The sequence below is a fragment of the Ischnura elegans genome, chromosome 4 (assembly GCF_921293095.1).
Source record: "Ischnura elegans chromosome 4, ioIscEleg1.1, whole genome shotgun sequence".
In the NCBI taxonomy this organism is placed as follows: domain Eukaryota; kingdom Metazoa; phylum Arthropoda; class Insecta; order Odonata; family Coenagrionidae; genus Ischnura; species Ischnura elegans.
This window is the reverse complement of record NC_060249.1, coordinates 73,570,574-73,590,319: the sequence shown is the minus strand read 5'-3', so window position 1 is coordinate 73,590,319 and position 19,746 is coordinate 73,570,574. Positions and strand designations below refer to the sequence as shown.

Sequence of the window (19,746 nt, the reverse complement as noted above, 5' to 3'; positions counted from 1 at the left end):
GAGAAGACCGTTTGCCTATCAGGCCCTTGTGCCTCCCCTCCCCAGAAAAGTTCTTGATCTGCCCTCAGGCAGGGATCAGGTAGGTGTGGTGAGTAGAGTGTTGGCCTCTCACCCAGTGGGTCTGGATTCAAATCCCAGCTATGGTAGAGATTTTCAGAGACCATCCGAACCCTGCCACGTGTCACGTAGAGAGCACTACAAGTATAGCAGTAGGAACGAAACCCTTGGGTCGGGTTCGCGGGATACACTCCTGGAGCAGGGACTATAAGCGATCAGCTTTTTTCCTCTGCCACCAGAAGGGGAAGGACGGGAAGGAACAAGGAAAGGAGGCGCCGCCGTGATGGGAGCCCGACGACGCCTCTAGGGGTAGGACGGGGAAGAAGGGGAGGGGACGAGGAATCCTGCACCGTCACAAAGGCGGGCAGGTCCTACTACTAACGAAACCAAGCTTACGCAATTAATATTCTACCAATTTTAGTAGATTTTCCTATGAGGAAGAAAAATCTATCGATCAAATCGGTAGATACTACAAGTATAGCACTCCATCCATCAGATGGGATGTGAAGCCATGATCCCCTTGGTCCCTTTCATGAAGAGTAGGCTAATGCTGATTCCAGGATGTTCCCCACTCTCCCATCCCTATCCTTCCCTCATGGTGTAAATAACCACATCTGTTGGTCGCCTCCTCCAAATACCACCAACCAATCGTGTGCATTCCCTTATTTACCATTTGATCTAATCTGCCATAAGAGTATCTTCCTTTATCTTCTCTCACCTCTTTTCAGCTTAAAAAAAACAGGTTTATTACATTCTACAGTACATCCTGCTCCTCCTCTTTTGCTAGTAGACCTACCTGTAGTTATTTCAAATGGTAATTAATGAAACAATATTGCATTATGATTGTTAATTTTACACCTCCCTTGCACTTCATAAACTCCTCTTAAACATTAAAGCACATGTCGATGAAACGCCCAGAGAAAGATGAGAGATAGTGCAGCACACAGCACATTTGCACACAAGATAGTGCAGCAGATAGGAATCCAATTAGGAAGTCCTCCATGCTCTTACATATGCAAAAAAAAATAGTTTTGGTTATTTATTTATAATTATCACAGGTGATGTTGGTACAATAAGTTGTTGCAGAATGTTGATGACTTTGGTGGAACAAGAAGATAAAAAACTAAAATTACACCATTGTGCATGGTATAGTTAACTATCGTCTTTAAATGAAACATTACAATGCCTCCACTGGTATAGGTGTTCAGGGGCGCAGCTAAGAATTTGTTTTAGGAGCAACTACTACCTAGGGTTGTGGGGAGTATTGCATACCCGCCAGGGTAAGCGGCAGTTGCGGGGGCCCTCCACAAAAATTTTAGGATTAATGGTTCAAAATGGCAAGTTTTACGGCTTTCTGAGGAATATTTGATTAATCCTAACACTATTCCATAAGTACTTCTGATCCAATTAAGTAAAATGGATTATGCTTAAAAATTTCTCTGAGCTCTGGGGGGGGGGGGGTTTATCCCCCAAAACCCCCCACTCGCTGCGCCACTGTAGGTGTGGAGGAGGCTGGAAATGGTCAGCATAAAATCTGGGAGGGTCATGACCTAGGTCTGGGGAGTATGGAAACCCCCCCAAGAAAGGAGCATTTTCCCATGTAAATTATTTTTATAATACCCATTTATTATGCATTTTGGAGCATAAAATATCATTTTTATTCTTAACAACAGATGAAATTGAACAATTTAAGACATTTAAGGATACAAAAAGGGTCAAATAATATGAGGTCACAAATGAGGATATCTCAAATACTTTTGGTAAAATACGGGGGGAGGAGGATGTCATGACCAGGGCTGGGCAGTATTACAAATACATATAAGTATTTTAAAATAAGTATTTTAAATACATTTGTAATTTTTATTTGTTATACGACCTGAATATATCTTGTATTTTGTATTTCAAATATGTACAGATGTTTGGTATTTCACCATTATAATATTACAAATGCATTTGTAATTGTACTTTTGAAGTAGCTCTGATAACGCATCTGTAACACTATGCATCAGAGCAGTGGCGTAACTAGGAATATGCTTTGGGGGGGATGAGAGGGGATGGGGAAGGGCGACCTCTCACCCACCACCCTCCATTTTAGGAAAATTTTGGAAAAATGACATGCCTTCAAATAAATTTTACATAATTTGAGCACTTAAAATTTGGGTTTCATTTAAAGGTCATGCTAAAGTTTACTATGAGTCAAAACTAGTTAATAGTTTTGAATATTATTTTTATTTCTCTGAGGCTTTGGGGGGGATCTATCCCCCTCATCCCCCCCCCCCATAGTTACGCCCCTGCATCAGAGAATTCTTCGTTTTGGTTAGAATAATTTTCTTCAATTTTGCAGCTATGTATACATAATGTGCCAAGGCAGGTTTTATTTTTTAAGATCACTTAGTTTCCATGCAAATGTATTTTTTATATTAAAGGTTTCTAAGCTACTAATTTTTAGTTTGTTTTTCAAATACCCAAGGCAAAGGTATGTAGTATTTTGCAATTCAAATACATTTGGAGTAGTATTTTGTATTTCAAATACTCCTCAGCCTGTATTTTGCCCTGCCATATCCATAACCCCCCTTAAACCACCCCTGATATTTTAGGAGAAAAGGATATTTTAGTATGATTTTACAACTATTGGGTAAAAGCTTCCATGGGATAAGAGGGGTTGTTAAATCCCTCAATAGAGGTAGGTTGCCACATACTCAGAGAATATTTATGGATGTAATGAAGAAATAATGGAAGCCCTATTAGAAGCTAGTAGTTGTAGACACGGATAAAACCAGTAGGGTAACTAGGAATATGCTTTGGGGGGATTAGATGGCCTGGGGTGGCAACTTCCCCCCAAGGCAATTGGGGGTCCAGGAAAATTTTTGAAAAATGACATACCTGGAAATGCATTTTACATCATTTTGGCGCGAAAAATTTAACTTTTTAGCAGTTGCAGCTGTTATGTATATGAAAAATAGACAATTGTTAAAAAAAAAAATTTTATTTCTCTGAGGCTTTATCCCCTTTGGGAGAGATAAGGGGATATATTCCCTTATCTCCCCCAAAATTACACTACTGGAGAAAGCAATATAAAAAATAAATAAACAGCCAAATGGGAATAGCTTAAAATCAATGCCAAATGACTACAAATTAATGATAACCCCTCTACTGTGGGCGGCATACACATATGTACAAGTGTACTGGTGACTGCAGGAAATATTGTCGGGACGGGGCTACTATACTACCTATCTTGGTACTTATGGGATAAGGTTGCTGAAGGAGAGCAATACAAATACTCGTGATTGAGTCGCTTTTATCGCAGCTTAACTTCAGTGATACTCTTATACGGGGGGGTTTGAGACTAGCACGCATGGAGTTGGGAGTCTGGGATATCAACTTACGTGGCAGCGAGTAGGGAGAGGCAATGCTGATGGTCGGGGTCCTGGGCGTTCCTGGTTCAAGTCAGCAATTGTCGTCATTCGAGGTCTACTGCAGTTCCCGCATCAAGGTCCCAAAGCGTTCCCGGAGAAGAGAGCCACAGTAGCCTCCGAAAAATAAAATGAATTTTAAATAAATGAATTTTTCACCTGACTCCAAATTATCGCATTGGGAAAACTGCTACCTACTTAGTACTTTGGGGAAAAGGTTGTCGAAGGAGAGCAAATCAAATACTCTTTGGGAGTTACTATACTCAGCTTTTATTGATGTTTATGCTTCAGTCCTTACAGTCCAGGGGGGATTTGAGGTTGGCGCGCACGGAGGTGGAAGTCTGGGTAATAAACTTAAGTGACTTGCTACTGGTAGATGCTGGTAAAGTAGATTCCGATTAATTGGGACGTATCAGATGTGCACACTTTGCCCCAATTAAGCGGCTGCCCCAATTAGGCGAACACTCTCGTATATGGGCATAAAAACCGTTAAAATGGTAGAAAGAAGACTAAAGAATTTTTATAATGCAAACAAAGTTTATTAAACTATTAATCTGTTTAATAAATCAGCGAGTTTAGTAAATTTATTAACATTTTTAATAATTGTATCAAATTTAGTTGAAAATATTTTTCATAGCTTCGGGCGATGCTGTATGAATGTCTTTTACTAATACCTACCAAAGAAAATATTTGCAGTTAATTAGTTAAGAAAATAAATGGTTCCTTAATATTTCCTATAGTAATAAACATGCAGAGTACTTGCTGTTCTAATCATATCTCCTCGTCTGATGACTTTGTCTACTGTACTATTGCCTTCTCGTCAACATCATCATCATATGAAAAAAGTTGGCATGGAAATCCAATGACGACATTAGGATGCACTCATAGCCTTCTGCATGAGGAAGAGTCGTAACCCCTTAATTAACCTCCTTGCATCCTGAAATGTCACTCGGCTACGCTCAGGTGCAATTTTATCTCCATCACTATACTCACCTTCAGCTTCACCTTGATGCATGTACAATATGGTTTCATCAATATCAACTCCACTGTTTTCATTGGTCCAAATTGCAGTCGATATTTTTTTACTCTTCATAGCTTGTTATTTGGTACAGTTTAGTGTTGATTTTGCTATCAGATTCTGCTGTAATGTTGAAAACTGAGTAAGAATGTTTGAAACCGAAATGAAAAAAGCAATTTGGAATTGTTGGACTGGTGACATCTGGCTAGCATTCACCCAAAAACATGATTGCTTGCAAAATGTTCACCTTTGAGCTTATTTCGTTGGTGGTGGATGACGATGTCAGAAATATTCTATAGGTTCCAGAATATATTTTACTAATTTCCCACGGTTAACTGTTTTCAAATTATTAATTATCCCCATATCCTGTATAATGTTGGGCATGATATGGTAGAAGTTCATAATATTAGAAAATTAGACATTGCAATATTTTCTCTGAGTTTTATAATGACACTACACGTTTCGTCGTTGATACTGTTGATAAACTTGTTAATGTTGTTTGTAATGACGAAACGCATAGTGTCATAATAATACTCAGTGGAAATATTGCAATGTCTAATTTTACTAATCCCCATATTCATTGGTTGCACCAAGGATGCTGTGCTTGGAGGCAGAAATTGCAATTGATTATTTTTTAACTCACTTAAGCAATTAGCATGTGCCGTACAAGTATCAAGTACAAGAAGAATCTTTATCCATTTTCTAGCTAATTCGTTATCCCAACTGGTCAACCATTGGGTAAAGAGGCTCACAGTCATCCATGCATTGCTATTGGCGTGGTTCTCCACTGGTAAACTGTTTGTTCTTAACCCTTTGAAGTGCCGAGGCTTAGCAATTTTCCCAATTAACCAGAAGAGTTTTTTTATCAGTTCCCGAAACATTTGAACAATACAAAATAGTGATGCAATCCATCGCTTTTTTGGAGTCAGTTAGTGCTACGTAACTGTAACAAAGAGAGCCATTTGGTGTTGCTCGATAGTACAGTTCTGTTTCATCGGCGTTGTAAATGTTATCAGCACATAAATTCTTGTGTAATCCAGAGAGTTAGTTCAATTTCAACTCCTCTGCACTCGCATCATCAGCACTTTTTTATATGTTTCTCTTGAATTTAATTTTATTTTTGGTCTTCCATCAAGACAGCCAGCCAACCATCTGTTGCCTTAAAATGGTCATGACCAAGTTTCAAAGCTAGTTCCTCTAACTTCTTGCTTAATATTGGACCGCTGACGCAAACCCCTCATTCGCTCACAGTGGAAAACCATTGATTTTGACGTGTCGATTGAAGCGTCGTCAACATCTGGATCCTTACCACAACTTTAAGTTTCAGGGGTGGTGCTTATTTTGAAAGGCTTTCTATTGTGGCTCCATTCTTCTCCAAGTTTATCCTGTTGCTTCAATAACTGAGCTATCATCAATTTCGGCACCCAGTTATCTCAGACAAACGGTGATGACTGCAATGGAGATAAGCTTTACTTTTGTCCAGTATAGCAATTTTTCCCACCAAATATGAGACCACTGACACTGGTTTTAGACTGTTAATTCACAAATGGCTAGTTACGAGTGAAGAGAAATATGACTTCTGTGCATGCATCAACTAATGAGATGGGGATGGGAAAAAGAGAAAGGAACGAAGAAAAGTTATAATCTTCCAATGGTGATAGCTCAGTTGTACAGTGGAAAGGGGGTAAGGGGATAGACCACATGAGGCACTTGAATTTTGTTCAATGCGTCGCAAACAAAATAAAGCTCTTAGAAAGCAAAATTGTTCATCTCAACCAGTCTCCTCTGCTTGACATCAGCCTATAATTCCTAGAAATTGGTCCTTACCAGCTCGTTTACCCTCATTATAGGTGTCGCCATCTCTTTCTTACAATACCGAGCTCATTCTATCATCCATAGTCCAGATACTGCCACAGAAGTCCTCTCCTTTTAAACACAACACTATGTTGAATGAGGTCTCATGGTCAGAAATGGAATCCTTATCCTCTGAAGGATAGTATTACAACAAGGGCTTTTAGAATAGGGCATGAATAGGAACTGGTACAAAGGAATAGGAATTGGTGCAAAATAAGAGTAAATCAAAGGAGGAAAATATAAAAAACAGTACTCTGAAACCAAAAAATTTTAATGTTGTCGCAAATATAGAGTCTATGTCGCCGACTCATGGCCCAATAAAGCGGCATGCTGTCCCAATTAAGCGGAGAAAACTCAGGGATATTCCTCTATTGGGTTCTGTTCTTCAATACCTGCCCCAATTATGTGGCTGCCTCAAGTAACCAATGGACCCATTAACTGGAATCTACTGTATTACCGGAAGGAAAAGGCAGATGAACTGGCTAAGGCCAGCATTGAACTGTATCCATATGGCCCAAAACCATTTGTGCTAGTTGCACCCTCATCAAGGATGGCTGTGATCAAATAATGGGGATCTACGTCCAACACTTCTCACAAGAAACACTGGGACTATGCCTGGCCAAACTCCTTATTGGAGAACCTTGCCCTAGACTTGGGAGAAGGCTAATTCTTATGAACAGAAGTCAACTTTGAATGGTAGTATCCATCTAATATGTGAGTGCCCCTCGCAATCACGTGGACTCGATATGGACATTAGAGCTCACCTTTAATCAGGGACGCCTACTTACAAAAAATATTGGGGGGGCCCAAACCGTGGATCTTGCCCCGGGAAATTTTATAAGTAGTGAGTTTTAAGTTTTTTAAGCATTTTAGAAGAGTCATATGATCAACATTAGAACCCTGATAACTCGAATATCGATATCTGGACACTCCGGGAAAATCGACAAGCATGACACATTTTTTCCTCACACCATTAACGAATTTTTGAGCTCGGGCCCCCTCAGGCCCCATGGAGTCGGCGCCACTGCCTTTAATAGAGCCCAGAGAGGTGAGAGATCTTCCTCTTGGCCTTTCGAGTGAAGAACAATTTCCTTGAAATTTCCTTTTGTCAGGGTAGCAAGAGATGAAAATGGACTTGTTAATGGTGATATATTTTACAGCACATTTTTAAGGGGTGCATGGTAAGCAACGTGTAACAAAGATCTAAAAATGAAAAATAGCAAAAATTTCCTTTTATTTCATTCAATGAAATAGTGGACTAAGTTTTACAGTAGAAGATAGTTCTCATTAGGAATATTTGAATATATAGAATTTTTATTTTTATTGTATAAGGGCAAATACCTGGAGTATGTGGAAGTTACTTATCGAATGTTAGCAAAAACTATTGAAATATGCTGGAATATGTGTTCAAATAATACAATTAATGGCGGGATTGAGGGTCGAGAGGATTTTCGATTCGTTAAATACGATGACTTAACAAAAGACTTACGGGAAGCACCGCAATATGTTTGACCGCCTCTATTAACTCGTATTTTTTAGTATTTCATATTGTTACTTGAATTACTAAGTAGCAATCGTTTAGTAGGTATGATTAGGTTTTTATACGGTTGTTAGAAGATGTATTGGTGTTATTGTATTTCTGTTTGGTTTGCGTCATTGCTTTATCTGCTGGAAACATTTATGATTTAGGCGATGACCGTATTGCATAAGTCGTGTAGCAATACTGCCCATTTGTTTAGCCTTCAGAAGACGTATGCTGATTCTTTCGTGAAGTTAAAAGAAGCTAAATTATGGATTCATTTTGTGGGTCTCCATTTTGGGTAAGTCCTAGGTGAAATTAAGTTCTATTCTCATCAAGTTTTCTGCATGCAGAAATTTTCTCGCCTATCATCACTAATATCATGTGTGAAGATCTCTCATTGGCTCCATAAGTATATTTAGTTCCTTTAAATGGTCTTTGTCTGTGTTCTTGGGATCTAAGTTATTTTTTAACTGCATTTATCTTGTCTCTGTATTTTTGACACCCTAATGTGAAAACAACGAATATTTGGTGAAAGTAATACCACCTGTCTAATGTCTTTTTATAATTATTTTGTTATTATTATAACGCATCAGAATGTCTGCTTAGTGTTATAATATGTCATAAGTGTTGTGATAAGGTTTTCCTCTCTCTATAATTTACAGGATTTGAACGTCACATGGCATACAGAAAATCCCGATGTTACGTTCTGTTTTCAAAAAACCGTACTTGTTTGGGCACCGTGTGCTCTTTTATGGCTATTTTCCCCTGTGGAATTTTATTACGCTTATAGGAGCAAGAATAAGAATATTCCTTGGACATGGCTGAATGTATCAAAATATGTGAGTAAATTTTTAATTCATTGTTTTTATAGACTTTAAAAGTTGTTCATATCAAATTAATTTTCCAGTAGAAACTACACTGTTAGCTTTTATAAATTTCCATGCCTTCGGTATTTTTAGCAAATGAGTTCGAATTTAATTTTGGTATGTCGGTCTTTTGTCGCTTTGTCTTAATATATGAATATAATATATAAAGAGTATTTATCTTCCAGGTACTTAAATTGATAATAATGGTGGTAGCCTTAGTTGATTTGGCCCATACCTTTGACTTGGATATGTCAGGTGAACAGGTCTTTCCAGCTGATTATTTTGCTCCTGCTATTCGGTTGTTCACTTTTGTGAGTATCTGTGTTTATGTTATATTTTTTTCCATTTTTATGTATCACCATATTGAAAAGCTGCATTAGGCTTTAAAGAAAAGAATTCACATGGGCACAGAATTTTTTATCTTAAGAATTTATTTTTACCGTAACAGGGATATTCCATGGTACTTCTGAATCTCAACCTTAGAAGAGGAATTAGGACTTCTGGGTTGCAGTTTATTTTCTGTTTACTGCTTTTGGTGTGTGAATCATTTCAATTTAGATCTCGTATAGTGAATTCCTCTCATGATGTAAGTATTTCTTCTATTCATTATGTATTAATTTGAGTCAATTTTGAGCTCCAGTTTGTTAAGTTAGATGTAAGTATTTATTGTCAGAATGAGTAATATTATGATGGATGATGAGGAATAGGCATTATATCATGCATGGGGATGAATTTTAAGGTTTTCCATTTATCCTCATCAATTTATCCACCTCAAAGCATTGGTAATTAGTATCGTGTATTTCTGAATGTTTATCTGGGAGTGGTACCCTTGATACCAATTCGCAATGCCAATTTAACCTTATGAAGGCAGGGTGGATTTAAGGAGGGCAGGGGTATTGAAATTACCATACATTCACAATTTGAACTCTTTTTGTCATTCTCTGCCAACTTGCTGTGCCTACTCCTCGGGTTAAAAGTTGCCTCGATAAAATATTACTTCCTGGAACTTACTGCTATTAATTTCTACTCGATATCTCTTTTTTGCTATTACCATGTCATGGAATTAAAATTAAGTGAAATGGGAGTCAAAGGATGAAGAAAGATCTGAGGTTTTCCTGGCGTATGATGATGTTGAAGTTATTTTGGGTTTCCCACCGGATGACGTTCTCCATCTCTGCCGACATTTCGATGGTCGTGTCGTGGCAGAGATGGAGAACCTCATCCAGTGGGAAACCCGAAATGACTTCAACAGAGTCAAAGCATGCTTATCATTGAATAAAATAACATTTCAAGGTTTGCTTCAGCATGACTCTAAAGGTTCTCAAGCAATTCAGTTGTATGAGGTTGAGTGTTGCTTCATATTCTTTGCCATCATGAAGCTTCCCTGTCTTAACTGTCATCAGAGTTTGGCTTACCTCAATTTCTTGCCTTGATCAATACGTAAAGAATGATGACCCTATGGATTCATTCAAAGGATGTTTTGTGTGATCTTCCCTTTATGCATTTTTCATTACAAACTTATGACTGTGGATATCAGCCTCAACCTATAACTCCTAAACTCTAATTTTTTCTTTAACATTTTTTTGCTATAGCATACTTGGGACTGGAAGACTTTCTTAGACATCTATTGTCCTGCCAAATTTTAAATTACATTTACCTAGACTAAGACCACCCTCATTGCATACTATAACTAGACTTGAATATCATGCTTTGCCACTTTTGGCAGCATTTGGTGGGTTGAAGGCACCTTCGTCATTAGGGTTGGATAGAATATTTGAGAACTTGCTGTTTTCATACATGGACTTTATTGTCCTCTCTTACTTTCAACTTGTTAGAATTGTAAATAGTTCCCAAGGCCTGGGTGGTGAAAACTCCTAGACAGAATGTCAAGCTGTGACCTCAGGATTAGCAGATGAGGGCTCCACCCTGCTTCTGCCAAGGCTGTGAATCATGCAATATCCTTGTTGTTACAAGAGCAATGTACAACTATTATCTGTACTCAATTGTTTTATAGTTTTGAAAACTTAACCTTTTTCCTGGTTCAAGCACAGGTATCCATTGCTTAATTATGCAACTTACTTCATTCGAGCAAACTTCGTGCTTTACATCAACTAAGGAACAATTCAAAACTCTCATGTCATCTTAATTAGCATGGGAAAAGGGATAAAGAAAGAATACCATTTACCGCATGACATCCTTTGATATCTATTGACCTCATGAAATAAACTCTACAAAAGATAATTAATGCATTAGCTTTGGTCACCGTGCCTTATTAACTGTATTGAAGCTGATGGATGTAAAATTGCCCCCAGAAAAGTCAGCCAATGGAGCACAAATTGACCACCTGAAATGCACCTCTCACTTGACGTTTTAAGAGGATATGTATTTTGTTAGGCAAGGAATAGCTGTATCTCGTAGTGGATGAAAAATTTTTCGGGGTAGCTTATTTATCACATATTTTTCATTTAAATTTTGATACACTTGATGAGGAGTATAGCAACCATGCAGCAACTGGTATTAATGGAACTATAGTACTTTTTTTATTCAGTTTCTTTTCCTAATTTATAATGTTTACAGATATACCCATTCAGGAAGTTTAACGAATTGAAAACATTTTATGGATGTGTAACTTTTGAGTGTAGTTTACTCGCAATGATTTGTTTTTTTCACAGTTTTCATGGCATCTTACCAAAATTTTGATTTATTGAACAATGTTTTACCCAGTGGTCCACCATTCTCCTACCTTTTTGGATGTCAAACAATACGAATTGTGCAAATGTACAGAAGTGAAGGATGGCAACATTCCTAGCTGTATCCAATCATAAAACTGAAATAACTTTCCAACCTGCATGGCTGGTTCCCCATAACTAGTTGGAAACTTTTTTCTTAAGTCATAAATGTGCCTACACTGGTTTGTAACTCAAATTACAGTACATTTAACCCATGCATCTTTTATGTTAGCCATTTTTAACCAAAAACTTAGGAGACTAAAAATACAAATGTGGACTGTTGATTGGTTTGAATTTCTCATATTTACACGGTCTGGACAGGGTGGCTCAATTTTTTGAGCTTTCCTCAGATAAAAATTGTATTTACTTGTGATGTCTTTGCTCTTTTCTCAAGAATGATTTTCTGTTCAATTTACAGGACTCTGCAGGGCGGAGAATGTCATTCATTTTATTTGTTATTTATTTTCCACTCATTGGCTGTCTTTTGTTGCTGAATTCCTTTGCTGATTCCCCACCCAAAAAACTTTTTTACCCTCCTCCAAAGGTGAGTCTTGTAAGTTTTTAGATGACTTGATGGAATGAATTTGTGTTTTAGTGTAATGAGACTACCAATTTCATTTGAGCAGTTGTAAGATTTTGAATATTCTTAGGTGATGAATTATTCTCCTAGCATCAATATTATGATGCTAATGTATTCATATTGACATATAATGACCAGTAATATATTGAGATTGCTTTTCATAGGTATTTGCACTATTTAATTAGCCATATATTTTAATGCTAATAACTGAAAACATAAGCATGCACATTCATAGTCTTTTATATCTAAACTGGTAAAGATTTCCAACAATCAAAGTCTTTAACTTTATTCTTGCTCTGATAAAAAAAAATGTTAATCATAGCTTCTCATTACCTTTCTTTTTTTTTCCTACTAGAACCCTTGTCCTGAAATAGGAGCATCATTTTTATCCAGAATGTTGTTTTCGTGGTTTGATAGACTTTCATGGACAGGCTTTAAGAAGCCATTAGAATTTAGTGATCTGTGGAGTGTGGAACATGAGCATTCAGCAGCTGAAGTTTACCCCATATTCAACCAGTATTGGAGTCAAGGCCTTAAAGGGAGCCCCGAGTAAGTATTTATTTAATTTTTGCTACTAATAAAAGTGATGAAATAGACTAAGGTACTTAAATGGTGTCATCATTTCAATGCAATTTCATTATTTACTTGTAAGTATTAAAAGAAAATAGAGATGGCAATTTTCCACAGGTTTATTTTAAGTACGACGCATTTCAAATGTTAGGTCATTATCAAGTACAATGTCAAGTCATTGTACTTGATAGTGATCTAACGGTTGAAACGCGTCGTACTTGTGAAAACCTGTGGAAAAATGCCATCTCTATTTTCTTTTAATACTTACAGGATGTCATTACACTACATTTCGCCTGCTTCTGTTACTTTTATAATTTACTTGATCTCATCGTGTGAAGTCAAACTTTTGCCTAAAGTTTATTTGGTCATTTTTTTTCTAGCTCCTATTATTCCTTGCCGAGAATGAATGACTCCAATTCGGCGATGAAAGAAAGTGGAAGTAAAAAGAGTCATATCGGAGGAGATCCTGTGAAAAAAACCAAAGTTTCAATTGTACCTGCCATTTGTAAAGCATTTGGTAATTCTTTCCTCTTTGGTGCTTCCCTGAAATTTCTTCAGGATGTTTTGACTTTTGTCAATCCTCAGCTCCTTAGGTAAGCTCAAATCAGAATAAGAAAATATGTACCCTTGTGAACTGATTTGCTAGAAGACATTAATGGAGTTACATGTATCAAAGATAGGGCTTAATATTTTTATTTTATTTTGTACTTGAACATGAAATGCTGGAAGAGATTATCTGGTTTATGTAGCATAGGCCTGGTAGCCCCATAATATTGCCAATGTATAATTTGGACTTAAGCGTAAATCTTTGCTGTGAACACCCTGTGCTGAATTCTGTGAGTGATTGTAATTTGGCTCGCATATTGTAATAATTCAATCAAAGGAGTTGGTTTGATTATGTTTAGTGAAAATTTTTATGCTTGAATATCATGATATTTGTAATCCTGTACCAATTGCAGTTGTAACTACTGGATTTTTCATATTCATGCCGATTTCATGGACTTCCAAATAATCCTTTTTGGGGGCTTTGAAACCAATTATTGGAATATTCTCTTTATTAGAAAATATGCTGCACATGAGGATAAATACCCAAATATTTTTATACAGTAAAACCTCTTTGTATCGTAATGGAGGGGACCCAAATTTGGGCAATTTCATGTATGGAGGTTCACTATAGAGAGGTTTCAGTGATAGGCTCCATTTTTTCATATCTTTCAGAAATGAAGGGCACTACTGTCTTTTAAACCATTAAATTTATGTGTTTAAACACACATGCATGCATCAGTGAACATACATATATTTATTATTTAATAATTACAAAAAGCAAGCACTATCGCGTGATTTTTGCCATGATTCGAGAGAAAACGATGTGATCTCTCTTAATTCAACAGACATTTAAAATGATTAGGATAGATCCTTTTTTTCTATTAATTTGCTGTTAGGTATGCTCTTATATGGAACAAAATGGCCACAACTAATGATTAACGTGAAAATTACAGCACATTAAAGGTGTATAAGAAAAAAAATAAGGGTTAAACATTTATTGCTGAAAATTTCATTCCATGTACGTAATCGCGGCTGCATTAATGGCATATAATTGTCTCGGTATGATTTGCAGAGGTAAGAAAGCCGTCTCGGGGGTATCTCAGTGGTATGATAAGTGGAGGTATTACGATATAAAGAGGTTCACTACAAAGCTCAGTTTCCCTATAAATTTACATGTAAATCTGACGGGACCGTAGGAGTGGTATGAAGTATGGAGGTTTATAATGTAAAGAGGTTCACTACATGGAGGTTTTACTGTAGTATGTGAATCCAAGGATACACATAGGAAAAGGAATGGATCCTACAGGCTGTGGAGCTTTTTATAGGTCCTTAATGATGTACAAAGATAAATTCTGTATTCAGCTTACATTGACTTTTCCAAAGATTCTTGTGATCCCAAAAGAAGAATAATAAAATTTAATTGGCATGTTTTCTAGTAAAGTAACTCATAGGATAAAACTGTGGCAAGAAATTAGTGGGTGGATGTTATTAAATGCATGGTACCTTTTCCATTATTTAATTATAATGATCATTTCGAGAGAATATAGAATCACCAAGCTATCCATTTTTCTGTTTCTCTTTTGCTATATTGTGAATTTAATTGCTTCTATTTTTTTTTAGTGCTGTGATTGCCCATGTTCAAAGTGGCGACAATATGTGGAAAGGATATCTTTATGCTGTGTGTATGTTCCTAGCAAGTATTCTGCAAACTATTATTTTATCACAGTACTATCATCAGATGTATCTTGTTGGAATGAAAATCCGGAGTGCCCTTGTATCTGCAATCTACAGGAAGGTGAGTGTAGCTGCCACTGTGAATTTATAATTGAATGAGCTTTGAGTTGTAAAATATGTATTGCACATTGATGGAGGTATGAAGGTGAACTGAAGAAAGGCTTATTTAACAAAATTACTTTTGTTTTGATGTCTAAACAAAGATATCATTGCGACTGGCAACATGTACCCTCTGAATGTGTCCCCCTGACAGTTGTTCTACCTGTGCTCATGAGTGTATCAAAGTAATTAATTCTTTGAGAATAGGAAGTACAAATTTTATGTACATATATGGAATTTAGTAGTCCTAAGATTGGAGTTTCAATTTTTAAATGTGCATAGTTTGCATGCACAAACAAGTCTTCTGTTGTTTCTATCCATGCAGGCCATGTAAAGAGTCAAATTTGTGGTGTATATATTTGTGATAAGGTACTGTTCACTTTATCGGGATGTACATATTAGTCTCAAATGGAATATTTTCATTGAGCTGTATAATCCATTAATTTGTTATCAGTTTTTATTCTAAATTTGTATTAAATTAATTAATCAGTGAGATATTTTATGTGATCGTAGTATACTCACTGCAGGAAGAGTTCTCGAGTTTCCCACTGGATAGAATTGATGGAGGTCACTAATTTTCTAATGGATAAGTCTTCTGTACTAATTACAGTATTTGAAACATAATGAAAATACCATAGCTGATCCAACTTCAGTGCCCTTTATTATATGTCCCTAATGAGAAACCAAAGAACTCTTCCTAAAACATATATCAATGTATGTAAATGTAATTTGGTAATGTAATGCCTTACCTCTGTAAGTGCTAAATCATATAACAGTTACATCCCATCTATGTGTTTCTGAATTATATATACATTTTTTTTTCTAGGCTATGCGTATGTCAAATGCAGCTCGACGAGAATCCACTATTGGAGAGATTGTTAATTTGATGTCTGTTGATGCTCAACGCTTTTTGGATGTGACGATACATATGAATATGTTTTGGTCGGCACCCCTTCAAATTGGCCTAGCATTGTACTTCCTGTGGCAAATATTAGGTAAACCTAACTAATTTGCCTGTAGATTGAGTTTGTGTTTAAGCACTTAAATGTGCAGTTGTTCTTGGATATTTTGTTTATAAATGAGCTGCTATAAACTCAAATGAAGAATGTCTTACAAGCATAGGCGGATCCAGGGGGGGCACGGGGGCACGTGCCCCCCCCAGACCCTCAAAAATATGCATGATTATTAATACGGTCCCATTATCATTGCGTTCGTTTTGTATTACGAGGTATCCTTGTGCCCCACCCAGAACAAAATCCTGGATACGGCCTTGCTTGTGCCCCTCCCAGAAAAAAATCCTGGATCCGCCCCTGCTTACAAGGTTACATTGAAAAAGTATAGTATTGGTCATACTTGGGGAATTTCTGCTCTCTTAGGAAAATGAATTCTGTGAAACCTCCTGTGCCCTTGTAACGTTGAGCCAGCTTGCACGAATGAAATATTTTCATTTTGGCAGTCTAAAAAAACTTCTGATAGCCATCTAACTCTGGCCACTCTGGCTCTGAATCCCCGTATTTAGTGACACACAATAGTTATGGTGTAGATACATACGGTTGAAGGATCTAGAAATTGCAAGAAACCTTATGCAATATCCTTAGATTCTCTAAGCATGTATAAAATAGGTTGGTAATGGAATTACATCCAATCTGTCCTGCTATCTAACATCTGCTGTGGTTTCACTTTTGTAGTCACCATGTCTAAAATTGAATAAAATTTATGGGGTGATGGAAGTAGAGCGAGCTTGCATGTTTTACAGATGCAGAAGGTTTTGGCTATGCTATGGGTAGCTCTTTAAATACATAGATAAGCTTTGTGACTAAATTCTTATATATAAGAGGAAAGTTTCATAGAAGAAACAATTACATAATTATTGCATTTACAGTGATTTAGAATACCTTGCGGTTCAGCTTTGGGAGGTTCCTCCTGTTTTCTTTGGTACAAAAACATTTAATTAGAGACTTAGACTGACTCATCAATGCATTTTCTCAAAGAGCTATTGATATACTAAAGACAGGACTGCTTTAACATTAAATCACTAATGTTTATAAATCCTTAAAGGAGAGGTAATTTTGAGATTTTATACTTTACATGCATGTATAATCAAGGAATAATGCACAAATTTCAACAAATGGATACGAAAAGTGCATTTTTCAAGGTGATAATGTGTTTGAAGTACTAGTGCTTGATAAATTAAATATTAACGATGATTCTATTTCATTCAATACCCTTATCCCTGATTTTGGATTGGATACAATACAAGACCTCTTTACATTCTGGAAATAATTTCATATTTGAATATTTAATCTGACTTCTAGGACCTGCTGTTCTTTCTGGTTTGGGTGTTATGATATTACTGATTCCCCTTAACCTATATGTTGCTAACCAGATTAAAAATCTTCAAATCAGCCAAATGAAATATAAAGATCAAAGAGTGAAACTGATGAATGAAGTTCTTAATGGGATAAAGGTATGTGTCATTTTTCACATGGAAAATTCTCTCACGTATATTTCACTTCAAATTTTCATAATTTTTATCATATTTTTCAGGTCTTAAAACTGTATGCATGGGAACCTTCTTTTGAGCATCAAGTACTGAACATAAGGAATAAAGAATTGAGGGTTTTAAGACTGTCTGCCTATCTGAGTTCGGGAACCTCGTTTGTTTGGTCATGTGCGCCTTTCCTGGTGAGCTAATTTTATTTTAATGCTCATGTTTCGGTACAGAAATGATGTATTTTCTTAGGAAAGCTATTTTTATTCAAATTGATATTCTCTTTAAATTCTTAAAAACTTCAGAGATGCTTTCAGTTCTGTTTCTGCAATACATAATTGAAATGATGAATATTCCAAAAGTTTGATTCTACTCTATTGCTCCCATTTGATTACATTCTATAATTACCTTTCAGGTATCATTGGCCTCCTTTGGAACCTTTGTGCTTATTGATGAAAATAATGTTTTAGACTCCCAGACAGCCTTTGTGTCGTTATCTTTGTTCAACATTTTGCGCTTCCCTCTGTACATGTTACCATTTATGATCTCAAGCTTAGTACAGGTAAGAAATTTCTAGTAAGTTAGTTAACATTATATTACCTGCTATGAAGTAAATATGTGCCACTTCATGGTGACAATTCTGGCCCATGAAGGGTAGTTGGAATGGGTGTAGATCACATTCAAGGTGTGTGTTGTTGGGGGGGTCTTTGGAATGTGTTGTGCAATAGAATTATGAAAATTTTATTTGCCATTTACATTTGTAAATGTCTTAGCAACTGTCAAAAAGCTAACAATAGATTACAGGATCTGAGTACAACATATATTAAGATTCAATTAGGTTTCTAATAATAAAATGAGTTATTTTAACTGAGATCAAAAAAATATAATTTGTTCTCCTATTCTCATCGGCGAGATAGAAGCATGTCAAAGCAATGATGTACGCATGGTGAATGACCTAACGTATCCTGCCCACTGCCCACCTTTAGTATTATTGTGTCTTCCACTTCATGCCAAACATGTCAGCTATTTGTCTGTGAGAAAGATGTACCATACCAAACACACTCCTATTACCCCCTCTCCCACTTTCTAATGACCGTCTTCCACCTCCAAAAAATTAAATAAATTAATCTTGTTGTAACATCCAGTACTGTACTGACTGCAGGTCGTATTTCTATATTTTACGTGAGTTCTTGCCCTTGGTGTCGTAAAGAGAATAATTACTCAAAAATATTTTAATTCTTTCCCGAGAGTTTATTTCCAATTAAAATCAAAACAAATAGATTCAATAAACAAATATCAAGCAATGAATTGGTACGTCTTGAATAGACAAAATTATTACACCTCGGAAATTGAAATCTACCTTTCGGTCATTTAAAAAATCAAAGAATGGGTAAAATTTAATTTTAAAAAGCTTTTTGTAGTGCAAATATGTCGTTCTCTTGTTAAAAAATTCAATGAAATACACCAATCAAATATTTTGCCCGTGATGAGATGAAGAGGAAGACCATTTTGCCAATTTCATAGTTTTTAGTGTGTTTTTATCCACTCTTTCAACTGTAGAAGCTAAATGTTTATGTTTTAACAATGTTTAAGGATTCATTGTTGTAGCCAAATAAACAATGAGTGAAACGGTATATGACACTATTCTATGGAGCTTCAGTAGAATTTTATACAAATGCTTAAAAGTTCAGCATTCTATGTTTTTTGCGGCGATAGTAGGCTGCTTTCAACAAATATGAAGGAGAAGAGGAAGGTTAACTGTTCTCGAAAGTTTAAGATACAGTTTCCGAGGCGTAGTATGACATAGCTGGCTATTATGAGACATCACTCAACAACACATTCATGCATATTTTGGGAAATGGAATTCTTCCATTCCGGAATCATTACATCACATTATTTCACCTTGAATATGATATAGTGACTGCTTATAAATATATTGAATATACTGCTTGAATATGACTGCTTATAAAAATCTTTGGATCAAAAAAATGTTTGTCAGTGATTATGTTACCATCATACATTTCTACAAATGGTCACCATCAACTTCTTAGTTGGTTAGTGAAATGGATTTAAGAATTTTTGTATAAATTAGAGATATTTATGGTTCAATTCACTAACATTTTTTATTTGCTGCATTCTTTTAAGGTATTTGTTTCTGTCAAGAGACTTGATAAATTTATGAATTCTGAAGAAATTGATTCTAAGAGTGTGGACCATGATACGTCTGAAGGTAAGGTTTTCTTCATCATTGGTTAACATAGAAGGCA

General features: G+C 36.2%; 1 protein-coding gene across 2 annotated transcripts in view; it reads left to right on the top strand.

Annotated features, from left to right (window-relative positions):
• Positions 1-7,836: 7,836 nt before the first annotated feature.
• The window catches only part of LOC124157666 (multidrug resistance-associated protein 1-like), a 62,239-nt gene continuing 50,329 nt past the window's right edge, over positions 7,837-19,746 (top strand). The window contains exons 1-14 of one of the 2 annotated variants that reach the window (XM_046532597.1): positions 7,837-7,927; positions 8,032-8,162; positions 8,527-8,703; positions 8,916-9,041; positions 9,179-9,316; positions 11,878-12,003; positions 12,395-12,588; positions 12,990-13,202; positions 14,776-14,950; positions 15,815-15,983; positions 17,304-17,455; positions 17,536-17,673; positions 17,895-18,041; positions 19,625-19,709. In XM_046532597.1, coding sequence (XP_046388553.1) covers positions 8,133-8,162; positions 8,527-8,703; positions 8,916-9,041; positions 9,179-9,316; positions 11,878-12,003; positions 12,395-12,588; positions 12,990-13,202; positions 14,776-14,950; positions 15,815-15,983; positions 17,304-17,455; positions 17,536-17,673; positions 17,895-18,041; positions 19,625-19,709 — 1,870 coding nt within the window. In that variant the 5' untranslated portion in view covers positions 7,837-7,927; positions 8,032-8,132. Of the gene's footprint in view, positions 8,163-8,526; positions 8,704-8,915; positions 9,042-9,178; positions 9,317-11,877; positions 12,004-12,394; positions 12,589-12,989; positions 13,203-14,775; positions 14,951-15,814; positions 15,984-17,303; positions 17,456-17,535; positions 17,674-17,894; positions 18,042-19,624; positions 19,710-19,746 lie in introns of both variants that reach the window. The other variant, XM_046532596.1, reaches the window with a different exon arrangement.